The sequence below is a fragment of the Anolis carolinensis genome, chromosome 1 (assembly GCF_035594765.1).
Source record: "Anolis carolinensis isolate JA03-04 chromosome 1, rAnoCar3.1.pri, whole genome shotgun sequence".
In the NCBI taxonomy this organism is placed as follows: Eukaryota; Metazoa; Chordata; class Lepidosauria; order Squamata; family Dactyloidae; genus Anolis; species Anolis carolinensis.
The window spans coordinates 174,953,764-174,978,599 of NC_085841.1; the positions used below are offsets into that span (position 1 = coordinate 174,953,764).

Consider the following 24,836-nt stretch of genomic DNA (forward strand, 5'->3'; position numbering starts at 1 on the left):
ATTTTGGGGGTTGGTGCTCATCTCTATTTCTAAGCTGAATTGCTGGCGTTGTCCGTAGACATCTCCAACGTCATGTGGCCGGCATGACTGCATGGAGTGCCGTTACCTTCCTACTGGAGCGGTACCTATTGATCTACTCACATTTGCATGTTTTCGAACTGCTAGGTTGGCAGAAGCTGAGACTAACAGCGGGCGCTCACTCCACTCCCCGGATTTGAACCTGTGACCTTTTGGTCTGCAAGTTCAGCAGCTCAGCGCTTTAACACACTGTGTCACCAGTGTCCCCAAAAAGCACAATAAAAAGTTAAAAAACAATTAAATAGTAACAGTGTTGTAAAAACAGATTAAAATACAATAAATAAACTTAAAACATTGACATGCTCTTTCAGAACTGGTCCTAGCTAAGCCTAATCTCCCTTGGAGAAAATTAAGGTGTGTGTGTGTGTGTGTGTGTGTGTGTGAGAGAGAGAGAGAGAGAGAGAGAGAGAGAGAGTGTGTTATTGTATATAAATCTTTCTTTGTGGTTGGATATTTTGTCTTTGTTTAATAATGCCTAGACCACGTGTAATTTGCTTTCACACAAATAAATACAGTATGTAAAAAGACAACAGTATAAAAGAGCAGCAATATAAAGCATTATTAAAAAGGGCAATACTATAATTTTTTAAAGGTACAACATAAAAAAATCTCACTGATTAAAATTCAGTACCATTAAGAAACAATATAAGATCAAAGTTAAAATTCTTCATCTAAGAGCATCCCCATAACAGTCAACGGCAATATCAGCAATACGTTTGGCCTGAATTTACGTTTGGCCTGAATTTGCCAAGGCAAAAAGAGAAACTTTGTGAGTTACCGTAGAATTGATATCACATAGGAAATAGATTTTTTCCGACACATTATTGGAATGTAGGTTAGACAGAATAGATCTCAAGAATTTGGATCCTGGTTCTGAATATAATGTGCAGAAGAGTAAATAATTTGTGGCAAATCCTCAAGTGGGCAAATTTCTGGGAGCCCACAAATACACAAACAGACCCCACAAAAACAGAGGGCCAGAGTGGGGGTGGATATTTTACCTCTTGATTTTTTCTTACAGAACCAAGAGTGGAAGTTAATACTATGGACTCTGAAGTGGTTTGTGCTCTGCCTTCATCTTTACTCCCACCAGCACCATTGCCCTCCACTGTGGGATCCCCCTTTCAGCCTCTTACACAACCTTTGCCTCCTCCACCAAAACCTCAGCCTGTTTACAGTGATATGGTAAGGACTGTTAGGAAATGTGGTCTTTTTCATAGAAATCATAGAATATGATTTCCCTTCTTTTCCAAGTGCTAGAAAACATAAGTGGAAATTATACAGAGTGTTGAATTCTCCTTCCCAGTGTTCTCTTTTTTCCCTAGGACATTTCGGAGGTGGTTGAAGATCTTGTGCATGAAGTCTTGGAAATGGAATGCAGAGAGATCAGCAATGCAGGAGCAGCCTATGTCAAGTCAGCAATAGGGTAGAGACACTATTACTCCACTCATATTGTTTTTAAATTGCATTCCAGAAGTGATTTGTGCTATCTGTGTGCCAATCAGTCTTTGAATAAATGGTCTTAATACTGTAATAATACATAGGTAAAAGCAAACCCTCACATTAGACAGTTATTCTGTTTTTTGTGTATCATTCTTCTTCTTGCTTTATGACCAAACTTTTAATATGATCAATTAACTTCCTCTTGCTAACTATTGCAACATTGTCTGGAGCTTCCCCTAAAAATCAATTTGAACAAGAAGGAAAATAATTGTCCTGTTGCCATAGGCAAATTCAAGGATACCCATATTTCATTAGTCTGCTTTCCTGGTCACAGGTCAAGAGAGTCGTACTGAGGTTTTGTGCATATAATCTTTGTATTTCTCCAGAGGTGGGCACTGTGCTTTGTCTACTGTGAACTAATTAAATAATAACTCTGACAATTAGGCCAACTGCATTCACTGGGATGAGGGGCGCAAGACTCCCATGAAAGTGAAAAACTGAATTAAAAATTATTTTAAATTATTTTGTTTTACCTAGAGAACACTTATCTGGGAATTTCTAGGTTCCTCAACACAACTCTGTGGCCAATTTCAGCTGGAAGCTGACTATATACATTTGTTATAGGACCCAAAGATTCTTAGAGAGGTATTATAGCTTCCTCATCCTTCAACGTAATTCCATGGTTAGCTGAGAGAACATTTTAATCAGATCTGCAAAAGTCAGACTCACAAATGTGGAGGCCTGATTGTAGAATTTACTGTAATGTGATGGTTGGAGCTCTAGTTTTGATTTTGCAACATCAGCACAGGTGAAGGAGTGAATAAGAAACAGACTTTTACTACATAAGGGGCATCCTCACATTGCTGAAAATCTATGCCTATCCTTTCAGTGAAAACTCATTTATGATTTCCATTTCTTTTCCAGAGTTTCTAATGTTGCTGCAGATGAACTCATGTCGGAAGTTGTGTTGGGGATGTCGAGGCAAATTGCATCTACTGTATTAAATGCAGAAAGAGAGAGATTTGAAGAGGAAAAGCGTCGGGCTGAAGAAGAGAGGTACATTTTCTTTGGCAATTATAGTGAACATCAAGAGAGCCAGAAGTTCTTGTGTTGCTTTGGCCAAGATGCATGAATAATGGAAGAATTCAGATGAACCCCCCCTTGCACTGAGTATATGTGCCGGGCGAATGGTGGTCTGGCTGCATCAGCTTCACATCCCGCCATTTGTGTCCCTCCTTTTCTCTCTAAAAAAGAGACTCAAGGCGGCTTATAGTAGAACCAATAAAATACAATTTAATACCAGAAAATATACAAACATTAAAATAGAATTAAATATTAACAATATTAATATAAACAGTTTAAAGTAAACCCTTAAAACTGATAATTGGCTGGTGTCTGAAGTGGTTTCCCACATGTACGTTAGTATGCAAGTACAGCCCGTTCACACTTGAGGAATGTGTCTTCTGATTGTGCTGAGGATGAGATTAGCCTTCCAGTGTAGTGTGAGGATTGTCTGGGTCTATCTAGATGGACTTGACTGGAATGTGCTTTAGTTCAATGCTAGAATTTGTGTTTTGTGTGTGAAAGAATCAAGATGTAGTTTCTTGGTCTTATCAGGGCCTGGGAAATATTTCTTTATGAAACTTTGGAGACCTATTGCACATTAGCAAACTGAGCTAGTTGGATCAAAAGGTTGCTCAGTATCATTTCATAGGTGATCACTTGTGGCCCAGTATGATTGTAAAGCATTTTGCATTCTATTACCATTTACTTTACACTAGCTTGGGGACCTGACGGTGCCCAGGTTATTAAAAGAAGGCACTGTTTGTTTTGGGATATTAGATAATATCACCAAAGTCTGGTCCAGATCCATCATTAGCTGGGTTCAGTGCTGTCTGGATAAGGGTGAACTACAACTCCCAGATTCCCAGAGCAGTCACCCCCAAACCGTGCTGTGTGCCAAGTTTAGTCCAGATCCGTCATAAGCTGAATTCAGGGCCCTCTGGATAAGGGTGAACTACAACTCCCAGATTCACAGGGCAATCACCCTCAAAGCCTACCAGTATTCACAGTTGACCATGTTGGGTTCTGTGTGGCAAATTAGTTCCAGGTCCATTGTTGGGGTTCAGAGTGCTCTTAGATGGCAGGTGAACTATACATCCCACTACTTACAATTCCTATAAATCATGATGAAATCTCCTCAAACCTCTCTAGTATGTTTATTTATTTATTTACAACATTTCTACCTCGCCCTTCTCACCCAAGGGGACTCAGGGCGGCTTACAACAACTCAGAATGGCTTACAACAGTTGGTGATCAATTTCTTCGTTTGCCGTGTGCCATAGGAAAGGGTAGAAAATGGTTAAGAGAGAGACAGTGGGCAGGGTCATGCAAATGAAGAGAAAGGAACACTGGGATGTGCTCGCTGTAACCTGCAGTGTCCTGAGAGGGAGTGACTTGGTGACTCCTCAGCACTGGGAACTATAGCCTATTTGTGGAGGCCGTAAACTGTGTGAGCAGACACACGTGCCTCATACACATACAGATTTTCACTTTTATTATGTGTATAGATAGCATTTGAATTTATTTCATACAAGAAATACTGTTGCTTGGTTGTCACTCCATTTCCCAGTAAACCACTCCGTATCTATCTTTTCTCTTTCTAGGAAGAGGCAGGAAAAAGAGCGGCTCATAAAAACGTTGAGTGAGTCAATGAGTGCAAACTTGACTGACGAAATCATAAACGAAATGATACAGGAGATTTCAACTATGGAGTTAAGGTTGGTAGTCCCTGACTTCTGGGGAAGAGTTATGTAGAGAATACAGTACTAGGGGTTGTAGTACAAAAGTGGGGAACAGAAAGCTTGGTTGCATAGGTAGCCTTCTGCTCAAGCAACAATTGATTAAACTCCAGAATGTAAGGCCAATATTTGGTCAGTTTTTGTGACCTTATGAACTGTTTTCACTCTAATTAAATCAGAATATAACTTGGTTGCACTTTTTTTTTTTTTTTTTTAGAAAAGTACACATCTGATACTTTTCTGGATAGACAAAATGAGAACTCCCATTTGGTACATATCTAACCAGTAAAGCTATGGCATTTAAAAAAAACTTTTGTGTGGCTTCTTAATGTTTCAAGAAAAATGGTGTTAATTTGATGGAAACCCAGATGTTACCCGGTTATTTTTTTTTTCCTTGTGAATGTTTGTTTTGTTGCTGTGACTTTTCACTTTGGGAATGAGTGCTAATCCAACAGCATAAATTTGCCCTAGGTGTGCTAGGGAGAAGGACCAGAAAGCACGCATTGCTCGGTGCTCCAAGGAAGTTTGTGCTGAAATAATGGGCACATTTCTGGAAGATGAGATCTTCCAGAGTGCTAAGGAAACCCTGCAGGAACTTCAGTGCTTCTGCAAATACTTGCAAAGGTAGGTTAAATTAAGCTTTCTCATAGCAGAATGATAGAAAAAAATAATAACTCTTGGATAACACTATAATGTGATTTTTGTTCATTGGTTCTATCATAAAAATATGGAAAAAAGTTTATTAAACTGCAAAATTTTGTTTTTGCGGGAAATTCTGCAGCACATTTTGCTATAGCTTTTCCGTGAATATCTGATAGAGTCTCAACCAATTCAACATAGTTTGTGGCAGCCACAGATATGAAGTTTTTGGAATATAACTACTTTCAAATTAATTACTACACAATTAAACAGGAACAACAGTTTCAAACCAGGAACAGATTTTTTTTCAAATTTTGTTATATAGTGTAATGTGTGAATTCCATTGTATTTACATCCTAACATATATACTCTCTCTCTCTCTCTCTCTCTCTCTCTCTCTCTCTCTCTCTCTCTCTCTCTCTCTCTCTCTATATATATATATATATATATATATATATATATATATATACACACACACACACACACACACACACACACACACACACACACACACACTATATTTCCTGCTTCTATCATTCCTTCTTGAGAGGTAGGTTAAACTGAGAAATAACTAGAGGCATGTTTCTCTTGCAAGCTCCTGTGAGAAATTCATACAATTAATACATGTTCCAACTAATGCAAGGCTGAGTGACCTGCTTTGATTTTGAGGTAGATGTGGTACAAGAAGAAAAGTGACTTGACTACCACTTACTGATTTTCTGTATCTGCTTGGAAAGTGACCCAGACAGAAATCTTTAAACCAGCTAAGTATTATTTTAAAGAAAGATATATGTCATTTTTAATGTTACAGAGGTTTGGAGATTTAACATTTTCATTTAGTTCAGAGCTAGAAATTGTGCTTAAAAATCTTTAGGGCATGGATCTTTCCCGGCCAGTTAATATTATAGATTTAGTTGTATCCCCACTTACTGAAATCAGAGCTGTGCCAGTGATTTTGTATATCACAAAATGAGCTCATGTTGTGCTGATTCTGATAGAGCTTCACAAGGTAGAAACCATCTCTTTCTGAATATGGATTAGATGCCAGGAAGATTAATGAACTATAATACAGTTGTTCTGCCCTGACAGAGCAGGAAATATAAAATTCTTGAATAGTGTTGATAATTCATTGTTAAGCCACTACCAGAAAATTCAAATTAAAATGTTTAGCTTTTCGAGCGCTAATGCCTTTTAACATTAAATTTCTATGAAACATTTGTTTTTTTCTGAAGATGGCGGGATGCTGTTGTAGCTCGTAAGAAACTGAAGCGTCAGATGAGAGCATTCCCAGCAGCCCCATGCTACATGGATCCAAAAGATAAATTGAAAGCGCTGTCACCCAGTGCAGAATCCCCTATTGCCAGAGAGCACCTGGCTAAAAGGATTGTAAATTTGGGACATGCAGGGAATCTTGGTACCTCCTGTCTTAGGTAAGTGCATATTTATAAAAGAGAGGGGAAGACTAAGGGGAAGAGAATTGGGGGGAGGGGGGGCTGAAGCCCCTCAAGCCCCCCGCCCCTAGCTACATGCCTGCCACTGCCCTAACTTGTGTTTTTATTGTGCACTTACTTTGCCAAGCTCTATGATTTCCAGTGGCATAGAACACCCTGTGGATTGGAAGAAAAAAATGTACTGTTTACTTCTCTAAATAGTGTGTGAACCATTATGTTGTTTACTGTGTTGTGCGGCTTCTTCTGTAACATCTGGAGCTGTCCTGACAGAATAGATTAATATTTGTGTCCGTGCATATAAAGAGCAGAGCACTAAGGGATTCACAGTGAAACTCAAGAGCTGGTGCATTTAGAATGATTGCTACCACACACTGATTTATGGTGATCTCTGAAGTTGAACGGCTGGTCACAGTCTCTAATAGCAATGTTGTGGCAAGTCTCTCAATTGTTTCAGTTCTTTTTGTGGTGTGAAGAAGACATCTTGGGTATAGGTTAATTCCAATACAATCCACAATTGTCAGTGATCCTTTTACTGTATATTAGAACTCAATCCCTACCATGTATTTTCTACTTATCCTGTGCAGGATTGTATGTTGTGTAGATGGCAGTCCCTGCATTGCTTCGGACTTGAACTCCTCATGGCTGAATCCAGTGTGAAATGATTAATGAGTGGTTTAAAGTAATTAATGTTATAGGTTATGCTCTAAGAATGAGGTTGTTGTCAAGTTACGTTACAATTTTATATATTTTATGCATCAATTTTATTGTAATTGAATTGTATTTGGTATATTACTGGGATTAGTACCAATGTAAGCCACCCCGAGTCCACTCGGGGAGATGGGGCGGGATATAAGAATATAGTTGTTGTTGTTGTTGTTGTTGTTGCTGTTGTTGTTGTTATTGACTATGTCTAGATTTCATTCTCTTTTTTCTTGGCCTGTGGAAAAAGTTGCACCGCACTAAGTCACTGGTTTCCAAGAGCTTTGGTCCTCATCTCCCAGGATCACTAACAGTTGGCCAAGCTGGCTGTGGTTTCTGGGAATTGAACCCCCAAACACATGGTTAGGAACTATTGCCCTACATGAAACAATATGTGAGATTCTTTAAATCTGAGAATGCTAACTGTATAGCAGACTTTTAGGAAAAACATTTTTATGAATATTTTCTCTTATTTATACTCAACTGTTTAAAGTTCTTATTTATGGGCATGTCCCTTTCTAAGACCCCATGTACGCTGCCATCTACACTGGCAGTGTAGATGGGGCCTGATATATATAAGATTCAAGCAATTGCATCATCATGATTTAGCTATATCATGTCTGGAGTTAGATAGTTCTTATCAGTGTTGTTTTTGGTATCTTATTAATGACTTGTAAAATACATTGCTTGATCATTCATAGATTTAATAAATAAGAAATGAGCTGGGAAATGGACGATGGCCAAGGTACTGATGGTCTCTGTTTATTTATAGGCTTGGATGGCTCCGGAGCAATACAATCCATCAAATGAAAGTACAGCATTTTTACCAGCAGTTGTTGCGGTATGTTGGGATTTTGGTTTAGTTGCATTAACAGAAATGCAGCTAACTCTATGTTTGCTACCTTTGAAAAATTTAGCATAATTGTGAAATGATAAATTCCTGCTATTTAATTAGATTTTTTAACGCTCAAGCAGAGACGTGTCTAAATGCTCACCATGTTTATATGTAGGACAAATCATTGTAATAGTCCCAAGATTGGATGAAACGCTTCCGTAGAGTCCTTGCTCTACTTAGATACTGAGAGTGGATTGTTGAGAACTGAACCAGATGCAGCAGTATTGGTGTGAAGGGAAACCTTTTTCCAGTGCAAACCACTAGGTTGGGAGTTTTAATAATCATGATCACAGTAGGAGCAAAGTGTTAAATTTCCTATGCCCCAATTTTAAAATCCTAGTCCAGGCCCCATTCACTATCAGTTTACTTTTAAAATGCAGTTTATGCAATTAAGTGTAACTCTTTGAGTTTTACACTTTTTGAAGCAGAATTGCTTTGGGTCCTGTGCTACAAGAAACACTGGATGTACATTACTGTAACAGATAAACAGATAAGTAACACTTAAAATCACATTTTGAACTTTTCCCCTTTTCTTTATGAAATAACTAGCAGAGGTTATAAAATTTCTTCCACTCCCCTAAGTTCCCCCTCTTTGTCTAGATATTTATTATCTCCCCTCTTTTCTTTCACTCCCTAATACAGTTAATTTTTCTTAATTTAAATCTGTCATCTCACTCTCTAGGGATTATGTTTTACAGTCAAATATTAGGATGGGGAGCTTGTGGCCTTCCAGTTGTTAATACATCACAACTGCCATCCTCTTATGCCTGTTGGCCATGTTTGCTGGGACTGATGAGGACTGGAGTCCAGTAGCATCTCAAAGGTTACAGGTCCCCTGCCTTGACTTCAAATTATGTTTTCTTAATTTTAAGGGATGCAGTGTGGACTCCGCTGGATCTGCCATCCTTGGTTGCTGAAAACATTCCAGTGCAACAAGAAAAGGTCTTCTGGAAAGCGCTTTTGGTGTTGCCAAGTTATGAAGAATATCCAGCTAAGGATCCCAGCAGGTATTTCTTGCATTCAAAGTGTGTGTATTTCTCATATTCAAAGGTGTGATATTTGGCTGTATCATCTTCAGTGATGGATATGATGGCCCTGCTTTGGTGGAATTGATGCTTAATATCTTACAGCCAATTTTTGTGCTAGTCATTCAAAAATGAGTAAACGTTCCTCATTGGTCTGCCTGGCCACATTGCTCTCAACCTCATTGGGGACTATCAGCCCACATATTTATCTATGTCCTACTTTTCTTCCAGTATGGGACCCAAAGTTCATCACATCATAGGTTAAAACTAAAAAATCAATCAGAGGAGTAGAAACAGTTTACAGGTGAACTAAACAAGCTGTCTTGTTAAATCAGCATTAACATACTGTATTTCATTGCGTAATAGTTGCCACCACGTAATAGTCACAACCCCATTTTTAGGATGACAAAATCAGTTTTTTTGTGAATTTAGTCATGCTGTTTTGTCTCATTTCAGTTTCAGAAGGAGTAAGAATGTTATCTTGAGCAGCTAATTCTCCAAATACTCTTCATTGCAAATCTCTTTTACTTATTAACTGTAACTCTTTTGCTTATATTTCATTGTCAAGAGAAAATCAACCGATCAAAATATTTATGTGTCACTTTTTCTCGCTCAAAGATAATCAAAATGACAAACAGTGCTAAAAACAATACAATATACAGTATGTAATTTCAAGACTATAATAATTAACATAGAATTAACCCTAGAGCTATGTTCTTCTTTCTGAGCTATTTTCCCAATTGAGGGGTTAGCATTTGTTTCCATAGGGCTTTGTTTTGGGTGTTCTCAGTTCTCAGGTTTGCAGGACACATGTCGTCATTAATGGTGTCCATTCATCTTTTCTTTCTCTGTCCATGTGGTTGTCATCCTGCAATCTCCAAATGTTGTGCTGTTTGTGCTACTGATATTGGTTCTCTTATGACATGGCTGTACCACAATAGTCTTGTTTCCTGCATTTTCTTGCTGATCGCTTTTATTCCTAGTCATCATTTGGTACTTGGTCAAGAAGTGTCAAGCCAAATGTCTGTCCCAGCATTTTCATTTCCATTGTGTTAAGGGCTTGTTCATGTTTCTTTGTTGCTGGGCAGCACTCTGCCCTGTAGAGGGCTACTGGGCAAACAACTGTAGTGTAGATCTTAGCCTTGAGTTATTCAGACATTTTTAAGTCACACCGAATGCCAGTAGTTTGCCACCATTTCAACCAGACTGTATTTATTTGTGATATATGTCCGGTATTGTGTCGCCATGTATGGAGACCAGTGACTCTAGGAATTTAAACTGAGTGGCCTTCTTTAGTGCTTGTCCATTAATTTGAATTGTTTTTTCCAGTTTGAAGGCCACTTTCCAGATACTCTGTTTTGGGTATGTTCAGTTGAAGTCCATTTTAACTGAGTGGTATCACTCCTTGTCTGCAGTTGTTAGAGGGCTACGCATTTTTGGTGACCGAGTGCTATGTCATCTGCATATAAACCTAGAACTATCTAAGAAGGAATAATTAAAACCTTTAAAAGTTGTTTAAAACACATAAAACACTCCCTCATTCATTGTCATCTTCATCTGAAAGGGGTGTGCAGGGGTGGATTTGTCTATAAAAATCAAGCAATTTCTATGTATATATTTCATTATTTCAAAATATAAAAATAAAAACCTTCCACTGAGAACTTAGAGACATATCTACTTTTTTATTTCTTGATTCCTTTGGATGTTTGCTACCATTTACCTTTATAGTTTAATGACACACACAGAGTAGCTTATCTATGTTTTTATCCTTATAAAATTAAAGGCTTGAATTCTAGACACTGATAGCTGATAAATTTAATCTGGTGATGTTATTCTGACAGTATTTCCTCCTTCTGTTCACAGAATTCTAGCAGATTGGTTGAAAGCTAAATTTGGAATCGATAAAAATTTGGAGGAAGCAACATCGGTGGAAAATGATGGAATCAAAACACTTGCATTACATACCTCTCTTCGTACCCAAAGAGATCGGGATATTTATGTCAGTGCATGTATTAAGGTCTGTTGCCCATATTCAATTTCATGATAGATGCTGCCAATGTTTTGTTATTTGAAGGCATTCTCAATATGGGTCTGCTTTCTGAAAAAAATATTCAGAATGCAGCAGTCAGGTTGTGAAGTGAAGCTAGTGTCAATGAGCATATTATCTCAAGTGATTCAAATTTGTTTCTAGTTAGAGTTGACAGTTATGATGGTATTCTTTAAAGCTCTAACAAGCCTACAGCATCTGAAGGATGGGCTTGCCTTGTGTAAGAGTTCATATTCCTGTTCTTAAAGCCTTCTGTGATGTGGATAATTACAAGGGATATACGGCTTTCTAAACTGGTTTTCACTAAACTGATTTTCTGATGGCACAGGTAGGAAGGAAAATTATATTGAGGTCTGGTGCTGCTGGAATCCAGCTTGGTTTTTTCTCCTTCCTTGCTCAGAACAAAGATCTGCTCTCTAGGTCTTCTCTTCATTCATTTAGATGCTTTTGTTTACTTATCGCTAATCAAATAAATTTTTCAACTTGTTTGAATTTCTCCATAGTATGTCTGTTTTAGGAAGAAATTATTTTCATTGTCATTTCTATTAAAATATTACAAATCCTCCTAATCATTGCAATTCCTCACAAAGCTCTAGCAATCAGGCTTATTATTACTTCAGTGTTAATTTCTCTGACCCTGGCACTCCAGGTTTCATGTCATATATGTCGGAAGAGCAATTCATAAGAAAAACCAGCATGCAACTATTAGTGACTTAAGAAAACGTTTTCCATAAATAGGGTAATAATTAATGAAATATTTCATTAATAATTTGAGCCTGATAGCCATGCAAGCTCCATGCTCAGAGCCATTCTGTATTCTGCTTGCTATGGTGAGATGGGCCCAAACCGTAGGAGAAAACTGTTGCCACAGGGCCATGCCTGGGAATCCTATATTTCACTGAATAACAGTCGCACCCTCCCCATTTTCCCTTTTAAAAGAGGGTGGGTCGCAACTATTATGTGGTGGAAAAGCTCATTTGAGGAAGCAGTCACACAGATGCTCTCTTTGAAGCATCATCCGCCCATTTGCCTGCTCTCTCAAAGGGGCTTTTTTTCACTACATAATAGTCCCTTTAAGGGGGCAGCCATGCAGATGGGTGAAGCCTCGCTCACTGAGTTGCACACTTGACACACTTGCCTCGGTGCAGGCGAATTACTATCATGGAAGGAAATTGGGAAAATCCATTTAAGTTGCAACTGTTATATGGTGGTGACTATTATGCGATGAAATGTGGTATATGTAATGTAATACAATATAATAATAATAATAATTATACACTATTATAATAGTATATTTATATTACATGTAATATTACTAATAATATTACAATATAGTGTTATAGTATAATATAATAATATATAATGCTTATATTGTGCTATACGAATAATATATTGTATGTACATTTAACTTGTAAGCCACCCTGGGTCCCCTTCGGGGTGAGAAGGGCGGGATATAAATGCCGCAAATGATAAATAAATAAATAAATAAATATGAAGCAAGCGTGGACTAGATCACAGCTTCTTAAATGTTTTCAACTCCAGATATATTATATAAAATAGATATAAAAATAAAACATTACTGATAATTAATCAGCATTTGAAAGGCTTGCTAAACATTAGGCTGATTTGCCTTTTTGTTGGAGTACATCTGAAATATCTTCTGCAGGGTCCACTGTTCTCATGGACTGTTAGCATGTTGTTGCCAAGAGAATTGAGTAAATAAGTGGTGTTCACAAGCCTTTTACTGTTTCCAATTTTTTTGACCCCAACATTGAGCTAAGGTGATCGAGCCCATTTGAGTTATGGAACCCACAGTTTAAGAAACAGTGGAGTAGATGATACTGGTCTAATCCAAAAAGACTGCTTTTGTTCTCTCTCTTCCCCCCCCCCCCCCCCCCCCCGCCAACCCTTTTCCTTTCTCTATATGGTGAAATATATTGTTTGTTTTCTCCATGCAGACAACTCACGGGACACTCAGTACCTCCGAGGTTGAAGACCCAGGGATCCAGAAAAAGCTTCTTGGAACAAGTGGGCTTATTCTGTTACTCTCTCCTCGGGTGAGAAGTGAAGATGTGGCAGAGGAAGACATTTATTGGCTTTCAGCCTTACTTCAGTTGAAACGACTTCTTCAAGCAAAACCTTACCAGCCAATAGTACCTCTGGTGGTTCTTGTCCCAAGTCGTGGAGATGAGGCCGCAGAGAAAGAAGTAGAGGAAGGTGCAAGAGATTTCCTTACTTGAGAATAATTTCTTTCTTTGAAACAGTAGTCAAGACCTAAGTGTGGTGACAGTTGGTGCCATCTGCAGTTGATAAATTTGTTTTACGGTTTTAGATTTTCAAACTTAAGTCAGTATTTTCCATTTGAATGTATGTGTGATTTTCGTTTCTTCAGCCATTATCTGTGTTTCTGAAGGCCCTTCCACACTACCCCTTTATACCAGGATCTGATCCCAGATTATCTGTTTATCCCAGGTTATCTAGCAGAGGGGACTCATATATTCCAGTTCAAAGCAGATAATCTTGGATCAGATTCTGGGATAAAGGACAGAATGGAAGGGCCCTGAAGGAATAAAGGAGTAGTATTACTAAACTGTAATATTTTATTTTCAAGGGTTGATGCTGCCAGATTTGATTTCGGCTAACCTTATTTCAGGCTACAAGGTTGTTGAAATACCAGATTCTGTGAGTGACTTACAAGGCACCAGAAAGGTAAGAACTATCTAGGCTAAGAGTTGTACTTTTACCATGTTTAATTATTATATAAGTTAAGAAAGTTGTTCTTCATCAGGGAAAGTTCTTATTGAGAAATAATTTTGACTGGTGGCATGTGTAGTTGTAGATTAAGTCTTCTGACAGTGCTAATCCTTTAATTTTTCTTTTGTCAAAATTGTTTTGCCTAATTCCAGTTTTGTTCTTGGTATTACTTAAAATTAGCTTATTTAATCATTAATACATTTACAGTTGTTCAGGGGTTTCAGTGAAGAACCTACTCCTCTCTGAAATGTCCTTTACATGTATGTTTCTTAAACGTTTCCACTCATGACCCCTTTCTACCCTGAGAAATTTGTATGTGTCCCCAGATGTAGAAGTAGATTAAAAGGATAAAAACCACACATTTACAATAGAGTCTCACTTATCCAAGCCTCACTTATCCAAGCTTCTGGATAATCCAAGCCATTTTTGTTGTCAATGTTTTCAATATATGGTGATATTTTGGTGCTAAATTCGTAAATACAGTAATTACAACATAACATTACTGCATATTGAACTACTTTTTCTGTCAAATTTGTTGTATAACATGATGTTTTGGTGCTTAATTTGTAAAATCATAACCTAATTTGATGTTTAATAGGCTTTTCCTTAATCCTTCCTTATTATCCAAGATATTCGCTTATCCAAGCTTCTGCTGGCCCGTTTAGCTTGGATAAGTGAGACTCTACTGTATTGATAATATATCAATAAATATTGCAAGGCTTGCTTAAAAGACTGATTTTTCCTTTTTATCAAGTACAGTTGCAGCATCTTGTAAGCACTGTATAGCAGATTCATGTACATTTCTAAAAGAGCCTCTGAGTAGTGGTAAGAAAATGTTTATTGTTGCCAAATTTTTCGGGATCCCAACATTGAGTTACAGGGACCCCATTTAGGGTTAGGACACACAGTTTAAGAAGCAGTGTTCTAGGCCAGAGTTTCTCAAACTGTGCTCCTCAGATCTTATGGACTTCAGCTCCACAATTCTGCAAATTCAGTCACAGGCTGGTAAACTGGCTGGGCTTTCTGGGAGTCAAAGTCCAAAACACCTAGAGTACAGTTTGAGAAACACTGCTTTAGGCAAATGGGGCAGGCCATGATGTATGTTGTAAACGGCATCTCACGTACTGTATTAAGGGTTCTAAACCGTGAAGGAATTTAAAGGCAAAAGCTCTCTTTAGTTGGACCAGAAGCCCATGCATCTATAGTAGAATGTAAGTACATACCATTTTGAAAATGTATAGTCCTCAAAGTTGTTTACAAAAATAGTCCTACAAATCAAGAAAATGCTCTCAGACCATAATGTTAGCATTAGGAGAAGGCATGGAGCCGTCTCTTCATCACAGCTGTGAGGGGAAGATTGTAAGCTGCAGACTTTGTTTTAGATTATTGTCAGTTTAGCATGTTTTTCAAGTATGATTTAAGCTATGTTTAAGCATAATTGTGTTTGGGGGGGGGGGAAGCAGCATAAACTGAAGTGCGGACTTGACTGTAACAATGATAGCTAATAATAGTTTTCCTAGCTTTGAATGACAGTGCAAGCAGCAATTTACCTAAAATGGAAGCAAAACCAGATAGGGAGCACATCTCATAAATATACATTTCTCAGTACTTGCATCTTCTCCTGTTTTCATTCAAGATTGTGGAATGCATTCATGGGTTTTGACTAACCATAGGCCAATCTTAAATTTGTTTTTCATGAGTAAAAGGATACAATTCTAAAATATTCCGTGATGACACTGATTGCACTGGCCAACACACATTTTGATGCCTCAAATGTTGGTCTTGTTTCTGGTTTGTTATGTTTGTTATGGGGATGCTTCGGTTGTAGATTCCCTGAGAAGCCTTGGAATCCCTTCCATCTCTACAGTTTGATGAGTCTGTGTTCCGACTAGTGAATTTGTTCTTCTCTGTGTTGCTTTCTGCAGCTCTCTGAAGCAGTGCAGTGGCTGGTTACTCAGTACCCAAGCTCCATCAACCTTTGCTGCCAGACGCTCAGGCAGTATGTAGAAGATGGCCTAGACCTTCTGTTCAGTCAGCAGTTCTACCTAGACAGGAAGGAAAGATACACAGCAGGCTTGTGCGCCCAGGATCCCAGTGCTGTAATAGAGCTGTACAACAATGCAGTGCAGTTTTTGGCAGAGGTTGTCTCTTCAGAAGATCTCTATGACCTCTCCTGGCCTGTAATTGAATTTGCAGAACCTGGGGGTAGCAAGCTGCTCCCGCATCTCCAGTGGAACATGCCAAAACACTTGTCTTGGCTGAGGAAAGCCGTGCTATCCTTCCAGATCCCCCACATGGATCTTCCTCCCTCAGGCGGTAAGGATTTCTAACCAAGCAAAACAGCAAGTCTGAGAATATTATCTGGTGGGACCTTAGGAACTATTCTGCTGAAACAAAGGGCCAATTTACCTTACTGAGTGCAAAGAATGGGATTGAAAAGAAATCTCTCTCATTGCCAAAATCCTCAAGTAATATCTTCTTGTCAGTATTGCATGTACAGTGGAACCTTTATTTAAGAGCATCCCAACTTAAGAGCGTTTTGCGTTAAGAGCTGTTGCTCGCCCTAATTTTGCTATGACATAAGAGGAGCATTTTGAGTCAAGAGTGAGTGTCAGAGGGAGTGCTAGTGTGAGAGTACAGGGGTTACACTTCTTTAATAAATTCCCCTTGCGGCTACTTTTCTTTCCAGATATACAAATGCTAGCCTCCATTTTTTGGTAAACTCTTCATTATTTCCTCCTCTAATACCATTAGATAACTTGGCCATTTGTACATAGTCTAATAACTTTTTCTCAGATCCTTTTTATATAATTCTTTTACCCTCTTCCGAAATTTTGCTATTATCAATCTGACTTCTACAAAGCTATGTTGACAAATTTCTTCATCTCTTTTATTAATTTTCTCCCTAAATAACCCTAAAAGATAGATTTTTGGGTTTTTCTTGACCATATTGATAATCATTTTGTTTGTTACCTTAACCACATTTTCCCAAAATTCCTGTACCATCCTACATAACCACCAAACGTGTCTTACAACTCCAGCATTCCCCACAATGAAATTTATCAATTTTAGCTAACATCTCTGGTGTTATGTAACTTCTATAGAACATTTCATACATATTTTCTCTAATAGATCCAGTTATTGACAATTTTTATTCTCTTTTCCATAGATATTCCCATTTCTCCAAATCAGTATTTTTCCCTATGACTTTGGCCAATGAAATCATAGCTGATTTATTCAGTTGTCTTCTAAATTGTACTCTAAGATATATTTGTACATTCTAGAGATTCTTCTCCTTCTCAAGGATGCTCTCCAACACCGATTTTCTTTTGGAGAACCCTACACTAACATCTTTCATAACTCAATCATGTAATTGATAATAACGAAACCAATAATTTATCCCTGTCTCTTCTCTCCCTTTGAATTTCCATTGATCTATTTCTTTAATTAAATACTCCCTGTAAGTACTTATGCCATTAAATGTTGAAGCCAGAAAATCTGGAGTTCCCAAGTTTTCTGAATTCAGTTTAGCAAAAATAAGTCTGATAACATGTAGTACTTAATTTTTGAAATATTCCACATTTCCTCTGAGGACAAGTTACTGTTTTTGAGATATTTTATTTTTTCTGAAAAAGTATTTTTTTGTACCTAACCACAGTTTGGATCAAATTAATGAATACTCTTGAATTTACTAAATGAATTGACTAATACTTTTCAAGAAATTTATCTCTGCGTATTCTGATTTTAGTCTATGTGCTTAGCATATTAATTTTGACATGTCAATGTTTGGGAGACGTTTTGGGTAGTAGAAAAACTAGTATGATATATAGTAGTTAGGGTTGCTATTCTCTCATATTCTGGTGTAATATATAGTAATTTTATCTCTCCTTCAAACCAGCTCCATGGCACCTTGTTTGTGCTATGATCTTCCAGTATGTATCCCAGACTGCCAGTTCTCCTCAGTCTCAGGAAATCCTTCAGTCTCAAATAGAGAATTTGCTGAGCAGGACTTACCTCAAATGGAAAGACAAAAAGTCTATGCAATCAAGCAAAGATGGTCCTTCTGTGGAGGAGATTCCTTGGGACAGTATGCTGGCACTTTGCATTAACCATAAACTGAGAGACTGGAAACCTCCCTGCCTGCCAGTTGCGCCAGGTAAAGCCAATAACTTTGGGCACTTTCCATATGTTGTGCTTTTTCCTATTGCATTGGCCCTATTATTCTCAGCCATCAAAGAATGGGTTAGTTCCTATTGCTTATCGTGGCATCATGTGTTTGAAGAAAATATTGGGCCTCTGGTGCCTCTCAGTTCTTTCGCCTTGCCTCGTCCATATGCTCTTCTCTCCCCCCCCCCTCTTTCTTTTGGCTATTTTTCTTACCTTTTCCCCTCCTTTTCTTAAAAAAACCCCCTTATTATCTATTTCTTAGGTCTGTCCCTCTAATCTAACTCAGCGGATCAAAGAGTGAAATTTTCTGGCTTACTAATTCCTTGATCTCCCCACTATAAAACATGATAGCACACTCTACAAGGACAATAGCTACATCTGTATTTTTTTTTCAGTTTCCCCCTGGAGGAAACGTGCAAAGCAGCAACTTTTTCTTGCTGCCTTTCCTCCTGCATTCTATTTATGTTAAGGCAATTCCCATTTATGAATGATTCCTTCTCCACTGGTTGCGAATGGCACATTGGAGAACTTATCATGAAGGTCAATTTTTGCCAAGAAGGAAGAGACAAAACCACTTTTCTCTTTTTCCATTTTCTAGGTTTGGGAATGAACTGAGCAAGTTCAGGAAATACTTTCTTAAAAATAGTGTTTCTCCTGTACCAGAGTGGAATGGGAATGTTAAAGATAGAAAATCCATGCTATTCCTGATTTGATTGTAGTGGATTGTTTTTGCCTCTTACAGAAGCAGTGAATGAAGATGGTCAGATACATGTATATTTCTTTAAGGAACACTTGGGAAGATTCGGTTGTCCTTTTTCATGGGAAGAAGCAAGATTAAAAACACAAAAAATGAGCCAACAAAGTCAGGGAAGGTGAGATTGTCTTGTTAAGAACTGTATGTCGTGTGGATTTATATCATCATAGATATACAGGTAGACCCCGGGGTATGAACAAGATATGATCTGTAGGTTTATTTTTTAAATTGAATTTGTATGTACTGTCGGAACAGGTACATTTTTAAAGTGTAACTCCATCCAAATACACATACACACAAGTTTTGGATAGCATAAGGAAGGGTTAGCACCCCTGTGATGTTTGTTTTGCTGTCTGCACTTCTGTTCAGAAGATTTTGTCAGCGTGGAAGTCAGGATGCGTGCCGGGTGGGTTTCTTCCAAACACCATCGATCATCTTCTCCAGCACCCTGATGAATTGGTTGCAATCGTCTGCCTCACCAATTCCTGTTCAATGTCAGACTCAAACACATCTCTAGTTTGAAGTCCAAACATTTATTTCAATATCTATAATACATATTTACAAAGCAAAGCAAAAGCCATCGCTCTGAGCTGGCATTTGTCTTCAGGCTCTTTGCTCGGCAAACAACAGCTCAACACACACTCTTGCCTAACAGCAGAAAACACTTGATTTACATTTCATACACATACAACCATAATCCAACAGATTTCACCTCACTTTCTGTCTCTGTGATCATTGAATTTTGAAATTTCTGGGTTGTTGTGGAAAAAAGAATTGTTGAGAAAACTTCAGTGGAGACACTTTTTACCCATGATAACTCTTCCAGGAAGGCATTTCCCTTCTGAGGGATATATTTCCACTCATTTTGTGTTGTGTCACCCTCGTTTGTAACTAGGAGTTGTATCTAAGTCAAATGTTTGTAACTTTGGGATGCTTGTATATTCTTTTGTGCTCCCCCTTTAAGCAATAGTGAAAGAAAAACAATATAAGAGTGGTTCAGTATAAACAAACAAAATGATGCCTCTTGGCCCACTTCATACATGTACAGTGTTGGGGTCTTAAATAACAGCTATTTTAAACTGCAAGGAAAATATTTTTAAGATTGTGATTATATGACTTAATGAAAAATATCAGCTTAGTATGCAGAAACAAATCAGCCACTTCTCTATTTGCATTGAAGAGGCACTATCAAACATCTTATGCAGATGCTGCATTTAGTTCTGGTTCTCCATCTAAAAAAAAGAAACCAGTTGCAGGCTAAATGAGCAAATAATTGGATTGTTTTGCATAGCTGAAGAACTAAAATGTATGGGTTTTTGCATACTTTAGAGCAGTAGTTCTCAACCTATGGGTCCCCAGATGTTTTGGCCTTCAACTCCCAGAAATCCTAACAGCTAGTAAACCGGCTGGGGTTTCTGGGAGTTGTAGGCCAAAACACCTGGGGACCCACAGGTTGAGAACCGCTGCTTTAGAGGAAAAAGGCTAAGGCCAAGGAGTGTATGACTAGGTGTGGTTTGGAGAAAAGTAGAAGAGTTTTTCCCCCTTTTCTACAATTCATTTATCCAGGGAAAGTGACTTACATAGTAGATTCAGGATGGGCAAAAATTATTGCATATCAAGCATGATATTAATAATGATGTACTGTACCATGTTTCTTCATTGATTTAAGACACCATCACTGACAGAAATATATAAAATACACCTGTGATTCTAAGGTCCCTTCTATACTGCCATACAGTCCAGATTATCAAAGCAGATAATCCAGGTTATCTGCTTTGAACTGGATTATATGAGTTTACACTCTAGATAATCCAATTCCAAGCAGATAATCTGGATTTATATGGCAGGGTAGAAGGGGCCTAAGACAAATCCCATTTAGGGGTATTTATATAGGAAAAAGTGTCTCTTAGAATTGAAAAAGTGCAGTATTTGTTTATCCATCAAAAGTTAAATATGACCCCTGTCATATCTTCAAATACCAGGTAATGTACTGACTAATGAAAAGCAAGGTTGGCCTTTCTGCTTTCTTTATGATTTTTTTTTTTGAATTGCCAGGCAGGCCACTGTTGAGTATTGCATGTTGGCCCAGAGGTGGAATCAGGCAGTCCCCCAAATGGTGTTGATCCTCAACTCCCTGCAGTCCTAACCATTGTTATGGAAATGCTGGAAGTTGTAGTCCAACAACTTCTACAGGGATCTTTGATCTGGTCCAATATGACTGCTCACATTTCACTGTCATAAATGCACCACGATTCCGACAAAAAGTGAAGGTTGCTTTTCCTTAATGTTTCTTTTCCTTTAGGTCCAAAATAAAGACAACGTCTTTTGCAAGGCTATATTCACCTTCATTGTCTCCAGCTGAATTCTGGGCCAGCGAAGGAAAAGCAAGGAATACAGAACTGACTGTTCCTAGTGGAGCAGACCTAACAGTGACTGTTTCAGAAATAGATGCTCTTCCCGAGTGCCTTTCCGTCAAGCTGCAGCAGGAGAAAGCAGAGAGCCGAAGGTACAGCTTCTGTTTTTCCCTCCTTTCTAAGGTGTGCTTCCAAGAGTCTGTGTGAAGTGGTAAAAGTGATGGAGGCCCACTTGGCAGGCCTGTGAGGACAAAACAAGCAGGTGGCAATTTTTGGCAATAGCACTCAGCAACAATGACTGGATTCCAGTAGTAAAAACGGTCATCCCTGGTGAGAGGTGCTGGACAAGAAAGAAAGCTGACAGCAGGTGGCAGAATAATGTAAAGAGAGCCCTTGAGCATGGAAAGGCAATTCAAAAGATAGTGATCCTTGCAGCCTTTGTCCTGGTCCCTGGACAGATTGTGACAATATAAAAGTGACGCGGGAATTCAAGCTTTCGTGCAAGAGAGGATACAAAATAGCTTTTATTTGAAGTGGTTACAAAGTCCAAAGCTTGGAAAGCACAGAGAGGGAGCAAAAGATACATTTTAAGTTGCTGCTGGGGCATGCTTGCACGGCCAAATTGATTTCAGCATGGCTCCTCCTGATCTGCGGAACTCACTGCTGCAGGTCAGATTAAACTAAACGCAGATGGTCGCCCGGGTTCGACCACAAAAGGAACCGGGAAGAACTAGTATATCTTTCTCAAAAGTGTTTTGCAAAAAGGAATGAGGAATTTAAAAGGATGGAATTTCGTGCTTTCAGATAAAGGTCTTAGCAACACGTTTTTCAGGTTTTTCTCTCATTTCCTATTAAAACTGTGCTGACTTATAAAATTGCATCAGCATAGAATCATAGAGTTGGAAGAGACCTCATGGGCCATCCAATCCAACCCCCTACCAAGAAGTAGAAAATCACATTCAAAGCACCCCCGACAGATGGCCATCCGGCCTCTGCTTAAAAGTCTCCAAAGAAGGAGCCTCCACCACAGTCTGGGGGAGAGAGTTCCACTGCCGAACAGCTCACAGTGAGCAAATTCTTCCTAATGTTCAGGTGGAATGTCCTTTCCTGTAGTTTGAAGCCATTGTTCCACGTCCTAGTCTGCAGGGCACCAGAAAACAAGCTTGCTCCCTCCTCCCTATGAATTCCCCTCACATCTTTATACATGGCTATCATGTCTCCTCTCAGCTTTTTCTTCTGCAAGTTAAACATGCCCAGCTCTTTAAGCCGCTCCTCATAGGGCTTGTTCTCCAGACCCTTGATCATTTTGCCCTCTTCTGGATACATTCCAGCTTGTCAACATCTCCCTTCAACTGCGGTTACCAAAATTGGACACAGTATTCCAGGTGTAGTCTGACCAAGGCAGAATAGAGGGGTAGCATGACTTTCCTGGATCTAGACACTATACTCCTGTTGATGCAGGCCAAAATCCCATTGGCTTTTTTAGCTGCCGCGTCACATTGTTAGCTCATGTTTAACTTGTCCACAGGGACTCCAAGGTCTTTTTTAAACGTACTGCTGTTGAGCCAGGCATCCCCCATTGATGATCATGCCTTCTAACCCTTTGTCTAAGTCGTTAATAAACATGTTGAACAGAACCGGGCCCAGGGTGGACCCTGCGGCACTCCACTTGTCACTTCTTTCCAGCAGAAAGAACCAAAGAAAAATCTAACTGCAGCAGGAACCTTTGCAAATAATGTTTGCTACTTCTTACTTTGTTTTAGGTTTGATGAGCGACTGCAGCAATTGCTGGTTCAAGACTCTGAGATATTTCAGGATTCCCCTTCTCTTCCTCTTTACCTCCCTGAAACCCTGGTGTGTGTGCCTCAAATAATCCAGCCGCTGGCCAAACCATCAATGGCAAAAAGCCCAGAGGTAACATATAAAAGAACAGAATAAAACTCTAAGGAGACAGGGGTGTATTTGCCTGATCTTGCTCTGCAGCTAAGGAGGGCAATGACAAACTAGATAGAGCAAAAGAGGCCAACTCTGGGGATTTGTTGTCAATGTCAATACCAACCCTCAAAAGAAATTTACCATTGGAGAAATCTCCTCCTCTTGGCTAGTTGGAGGTATTCCTTGAATATTCAGCATATATAATTAATGCTACATATTTGTGGAGGAGGCCAAGAGTACAACCATATGTGATATGACACAAAAATAAAAGCCAACATGTGAAAGGTGCAGGGCTGTGCATGTACTCAGCATCGTACTTCTTCAGTGCATTGAGCAGAAAACTTTGCATTTTGCCTTACATTCATATGCATGTGAACATGATGAAAAGCCTTGGCTCAGCTGCTTTATTTTCAGGGCTCCATTCAAGAAGTAATCTCTGCTTCCATTCTAGTGACCATGAGCAGTATTCCCTTTCAGACTTTCCCACTGATTAAAAAAAGTCAAGGACTAAGTTTGTTGTGGCTGACTCATACAGTGAGAACTGGTGCATATGGTCCATGGTCTTTTCATGTCGTAATATATGGAGTTCAGACATAATAGTGGAACCAGGCTTCCCTGGGTCTGGTCATGGGGTATACTCTGCTGCTTTTTTGTTTGCATTTCAACAAGATTTTCTGATTTCATTTTCCTCTTCCCCACATCAGGCTGGAAAGAAAGAACTGCCTGACCCAGATACCTCCCTGTCTCACAGACTTCAATATTTGAAACAGCAGATAAGGGCCAACAAAGAAGAAGAAATTGCTTGTGAAACCCACCTGTCTACATTGTTAGATGTGATGAATATGTGATCCTTCTTAACCCAAACCTGTAAGAAAGCCCACAGTGGGTTCCAAAGAGAGATGAATAGTCTGGATCGAAATTGATTTGAAAATCAAGAAAGACTTCTGTGAAGCTTTCTGCGACTTCATTTGATAATCCTTTTTTGTTATTGTCTCATAATTAACTGCTCCCTGATGTTGAATTTTGTGCTATGATTTTGGCCACTTGCTTGGGAGTAAACTTTTGCATTCAATAGTATTTCCTTTCAATTAAGTCTGTAGAATAGTTTCTGTACTGAATTCCACAACGTTTAAGAGTCCATAGTCTGTAATTATGCAATAAAATTGGAAAAGTTATTTATTTATCATATTTATGTTCCGCTTTTCTCAACACTGGAGGGGACTCAAGGTGGCCTTACAACAGGCAGTAATTGGATGCCACACACACACACATATCAAATAAACAATTACAATTAAATCCAATAATTAAAACAAGAATAATTAAAAACATCGATTAAAATCACACCATCCAAAACATAATGCTTGTTCCCTGTATTATCTCATAGCATCGTGTTTCCACATCATTGCCTTGTGATCCTGGTGGCAGGGAGATGTACTAATGGATCAGTAGATGAGTAACACTGTTACTCATAGTTCCTTGTCATATTTGAGGGAGTGAAGGGAAACGAGTTATGCAAATCTTCGATCCTGTATGTGAACATAAGGGGTTCATGCAATTGAAATGTCTTTCCTTTGAATTGACATCAGCCTATTGGAAAGGAACTCTGAAACAAAGTATGATGGAGAGCTCAGTGGAGCCCTTACATAAACAGTTTCAGATTGATTGATGTAAGGATTTTCATTGGACTCTAAGAAGAAGTGAACTGCATGCATATGGTGGAATATACTCCCTACAGCCATGTAGAAATATTCATATACAGTGGCCAATATTTTGAATTGCAAATGGAGCTAGTGC

The 24,836-nt window shown here is 38.7% G+C and overlaps 1 protein-coding gene across 2 annotated transcripts in view; it reads left to right on the top strand.

Moving 5' to 3' along the window:
- mcm3ap (minichromosome maintenance complex component 3 associated protein) overlaps window positions 1–24,217 on the top strand; it is a 47,242-nt gene extending 23,025 nt beyond the window's left edge. For both annotated transcript variants that reach the window (XM_008114478.3, XM_008114489.3), the window contains exons 13-29: window positions 1,100–1,263; window positions 1,404–1,504; window positions 2,446–2,577; window positions 4,188–4,301; window positions 4,794–4,946; window positions 6,194–6,391; window positions 7,884–7,952; window positions 8,879–9,013; window positions 10,895–11,048; window positions 13,037–13,295; window positions 13,690–13,787; window positions 15,758–16,148; window positions 17,731–17,988; window positions 18,742–18,871; window positions 21,056–21,259; window positions 22,871–23,021; window positions 23,747–24,217. In XM_008114478.3, the coding sequence (XP_008112685.2) occupies window positions 1,100–1,263; window positions 1,404–1,504; window positions 2,446–2,577; window positions 4,188–4,301; window positions 4,794–4,946; window positions 6,194–6,391; window positions 7,884–7,952; window positions 8,879–9,013; window positions 10,895–11,048; window positions 13,037–13,295; window positions 13,690–13,787; window positions 15,758–16,148; window positions 17,731–17,988; window positions 18,742–18,871; window positions 21,056–21,259; window positions 22,871–23,021; window positions 23,747–23,890 (2,855 nt within the window). In that variant the 3' untranslated portion in view covers window positions 23,891–24,217. The remainder of the gene's footprint in view (window positions 1–1,099; window positions 1,264–1,403; window positions 1,505–2,445; window positions 2,578–4,187; window positions 4,302–4,793; window positions 4,947–6,193; window positions 6,392–7,883; window positions 7,953–8,878; window positions 9,014–10,894; window positions 11,049–13,036; window positions 13,296–13,689; window positions 13,788–15,757; window positions 16,149–17,730; window positions 17,989–18,741; window positions 18,872–21,055; window positions 21,260–22,870; window positions 23,022–23,746) is intronic.
- Window positions 24,218–24,836: the final 619 nt, after the last annotated feature.